The sequence below is a fragment of the Helobdella robusta genome (assembly GCF_000326865.2).
Source record: "Helobdella robusta unplaced genomic scaffold HELROscaffold_37, whole genome shotgun sequence".
Classification (NCBI taxonomy): domain Eukaryota; kingdom Metazoa; phylum Annelida; class Clitellata; order Rhynchobdellida; family Glossiphoniidae; genus Helobdella; species Helobdella robusta.
The window spans coordinates 1,034,230-1,038,434 of NW_008704785.1; the positions used below are offsets into that span (position 1 = coordinate 1,034,230).

Here is a 4,205-nt window from a genome sequence, read left to right on the forward strand (position 1 = left end):
ATGTGTATGTGAACTTGTATATGTGCTTCTGTGTATGAGTTTGTGTGTATAGATAAGTGTGTATGTGTGTGTGTGTGTGTGTGTGTGTGTGTGTGTGTGTGTGTGTGTGTGTGTGTGTATGTTTGTATGTATGTATGTTTGTATATGGTTATACAAACAAAATAAATTGGCAGGGCAATACATATCAACTTGAATCTTGGTCCTATTTACACACACTACAGTATTATAGTACACCTCCATATATCACTTAATGTACTCACATAATGATATAGACATACATTCAAACAATCATACAAACATACATACATACATACATACATACATACATACATACATACATACATACATACATACATACATACATACATACATACATACATACATGTACATTATGTGTGTGTGAGTGTGCGTGTGTCTGTGTGTGTGCATGTATAAGTGTAGATATGTGTATTTATGTATATAAATATTGTATTCTAGGAGCGTACAGCGGGGGTGTATGTGGAGGGGCACATATCTATGTGTAAGATGTCCATTCACTCGGCTGTTCCCTGAGACATGTGGCCACGCCCTATATGTGTATGGTGTGTGGCCATATTTGTTTATGTGTCTATTTATTTGAGTGTGTAAGTGAGCGTATGTTTGGTTTCCAGATCATTTCATTTCATTGATTCTGTTTCTCCAGTTCTGTATAACAGTATTGTGATATGAATTGTAGTATGGTGCGTGTTTGTAAGTATGTGTGAGCGTGAGTTTATGTGTATGTATTTCATGACATTTCTGTTACATCTATAGTTAGAAATTTTAGTTAAGGGTTTATCTTTTTTGGTCATCCTTCAAAAATAAATAAAAAAAACATACATACAAAAATACAACAAACACACATAGGTACAAAAAAATATGCAAAGATCACTTTCTACGCATATGCATTTCATTGTATTTATACTACTCTTTTTTGTTGTTTTTTTTATTGTTAATTAGTTTGTTGTATATGTTTGTATGTGTGCGAGTGTGTATGCATGTGTGTGTGTATGCATGTTTGTATGTATGTATGTGTGTAGTGTATGGATGTTTGCATGGATGTTTGGAGGTTTATTGATAGTAACTGCGTGCTATATAAACTTATTTGTCTAATTAATAAATATTGTTTTGAGCTTTTTTTGTTTCAAATTTTTTTTCCATGAAACAGTTATTGCTCATTAGTTTGATGCTGGAATGTCTGTATGTTTGTTTGTTTGTATGTATGTATGTATTATTATTATCAACAATTTATTAAGCGCATTATAAAATGGAAATTTCTTGAAAGCGTTCTCTATTATAAATGAAATCAGTGAAGGTACAAGATATATGTATGTATGTATGCATGCATGTATGTATGTATGTTTGTTTTATTTGTTTGTATGTATGTATGTTGCATATGCAATGCATGTATATATAATGTATGTATGTGTGTTTGTGTGTGTGTGTTTTTGTGTTCATATGTGCGTGTTTATGTTATATATATATATATATATATATATATATATATAAATATATATTTATACAATCACATGTTAATAATTTTTTTTTTTAGTTCCTAATGAATCACCTCCATATTTATAATTATTTACATTGTTATATCACACTAGATACAGGATGATTTGCCATACTTAAACATTCCTCAACAACAACAGCAGCAGCAAGCAAACAACAACAACAATAACACTAGCAGCAACAACAACAACACTCAAATATATCAACATATGAGAAGATTATCTCACCAGCATATACATCAACAACAATTGCATCATCAGCAACATCATCATCAACAACAACAACATCAATTACAACAACAATTACATCAGCAACAACAAGCAACTTTTCAAGCAACCCAGCAACAACAACAACAGCAACAACAACAACAGCAGCAACAATCGTTACATCCACTGCTACAACAACTACCTCATGCTCCTGTCTATCTACCAGAACATCACATCCTCCACACTGAACATGATATTTTTGTTGGTGATACAATTATAATAATAATAGTAATAATAATAATTATTATTATTAATTATTATTATTAATTAATATTGTTATTATCTTCATTTTTTATTATCATTAACTATCTTTAAATTTATTAATTATTATTATCAATTATTATCGTTATTATCTTTATTTTTTTATTATAATTAATTATCTCCAAGTAAGCAGTAATAACAATTTGTAGTACAATATTGCCATTTAAATTATTTACTTTAAATTTTTATTCAATTTAATTAATTTAATTTAAACTTTTTTTTCCCTCCCCGCCTAGAATCCGACTTCTCGCTTCAGGCGAGTCGCAAATAATAGCTCTACTAGCAGCACTCTGACGTCCAATGCTATGAGACCCAGGTGGCAGCCCATACCCTCACCCTCCCCCACACAGTATCCCGGATTTTTACTCCACTTCCTGTGGGTTTTCCCCCGATTCGTTTGTTGTTTATGGTTTTTTTTTTGTTTTTTTTTTGGTCTTCTGTTTACTCTCTTTTTGTTTTTTGTTCGATTGTTTTTTTTTGAGGGGGGGGGTTTATGTTAGTAAATAAAAATTAAACTAATAAATTTGTTGACTGATGAATGAGTGAGTGAGTGAATGAATGAATGAATGAATGAATGAATGAATGAATGATAAAGTAAACAAAGATAAGAATTAATGAATGACTAATTGACTGAAGGAGCGATCGATTGTAGGGGCAAATGAATGAGTGAAAAGATAACCTAATTAAATAGTTAGTTAGTAATTAATTAATTAATTTTTTCCTCAGTGCCATGTTGGGTAGACCAAGTAGACCGGCCCACTACAGAATGAATCTCATAAATTACTATGATGAGACAACTGATATCGACAATTATGAAGTAAGTAAGAAGACGATTACGATGATTAGGATGATGATGATGATGAGTAAGAAGACGACGATGGTGGTGATGATGATGATGATGATGATGAGTAAGAAGACGACGATGGTGGTGATGATGATGATGATGATGGAAATTGTAATGACGATAGTTAGGTTGATGATGGTGATGATGATGATGAGGAGGATGAAGTTTTTGCTGCTGCTGATGATGATGATGGGGTAGTAATGACGATAATTAGGATGATGATGATGATGGTGGTGATGATTATGGCAATGTTGATGATGATAGCATTGTTATTATTATTCATTTAATAATAATAATATTATTGTTATTGCTATTTTTGTTTTGGCAACAGTTCATTCACCTCACTCAACTCACATCTGATTGTATGCATGCATTGTATGCCCTGATTCTCAAGTGAACTTAACTTGTGAGCGTGCGTGCGTGTGCGTGTGTATGTACGTGTATGTGTGTGTGTGCATGTACGTGTGCGTATGTGTGTACGTGTTTGTATGTGTTTGTAGCTGCTTTTCGTTTATTCATTCATAATTACAGCATTCATAATTACACCATTCATATTTTATTTTATTTATTTATTGTTTGTTGTTGTTAAAGACAACTTTTTTCAAGTTTAAATTTTTCCCCTATTTTCAATTCCTAACATAAACTTCATCTCTCCAGGCCCTATTAAACCTGGCCGACCGGATTGGCGAAGGAAAATCTCGAGGCCTCAATCAGTACGACCTTGACCTTCTGCCGACCTACCAGTATAACCCCGGCTCCGACCAATCAGCTCGCAATCAGACGTCGTGTGTCGTCTGCATGAGCGAGTTCGAACTGGGGCACCATTTGAGGTCGCTGCCCTGCGCTCACGAGTTTCATACCGCCTGCATTAATAAGTGGTTGAAGGTTTGTGTGTGTATGTGTGTGTGTATGTGTGCGTGTGCGTGCGTGTGTGTGTTTTGTGTGGGTTGACTGGTTTGTTTGAGTAACATAAATTTTTTTCATTGTTTTCTTAGTATGGATATTTTTGCGACTGATGTTTTTTTATTTATCTAACTTTTTAGAGTGTATCTCTTTCTCCTCTCTCTCTCTCTCTCTCTCTCTCTCTCTCTCTCTCTTTCTCTCTCTCTCTCTCTCTCTCTCTCTCTCTCCAACAACATCAACAAAATCAACCAACGTAGGTAAATAGAACATGTCCAATATGTCGAGCTGATGCTACTGAGAAATATCCCGGGTGACGATGAAGAAGAAAAAGAAGATGATGAAGAAGAAGAAGATGAAGATGAAGAAGAAGATGTTGATGATAACCACGATGATATTACTGA

General features: G+C 33.6%; 1 protein-coding gene across 1 annotated transcript; it reads left to right on the forward strand.

Annotated features, from left to right (window-relative positions):
* Positions 1-1,894: 1,894 nt before the first annotated feature.
* On the forward strand, positions 1,895-4,205 carry HELRODRAFT_101303 (hypothetical protein). Its single transcript, XM_009023552.1, has 5 exons — positions 1,895-1,997; positions 2,294-2,433; positions 2,784-2,874; positions 3,559-3,786; positions 4,062-4,205. Exons 2-5 carry the CDS (start codon positions 2,363-2,365, stop codon positions 4,116-4,118), a joined length of 447 nt encoding a protein of 148 aa, XP_009021800.1. The 5' UTR covers positions 1,895-1,997; positions 2,294-2,362; the 3' UTR covers positions 4,119-4,205.

Excerpts from the sequence above, each read along its gene's own strand:
- HELRODRAFT_101303 (XM_009023552.1), top strand. The coding sequence starts at position 2,363 with ATGAGACCCAGGTGGCAGCCCATACCCTCACCCTCCCCCACACAGTAT. Across the intron at positions 2,434-2,783 it reads GGATTTTTACTCCACTTCCT|TGCCATGTTGGGTAGACCAA; the intron begins GTGGGTTTTCCC and ends TTTTTTCCTCAG. Across the intron at positions 3,787-4,061 it reads GCATTAATAAGTGGTTGAAG|GTAAATAGAACATGTCCAAT; the intron begins GTTTGTGTGTGT and ends CAACCAACGTAG.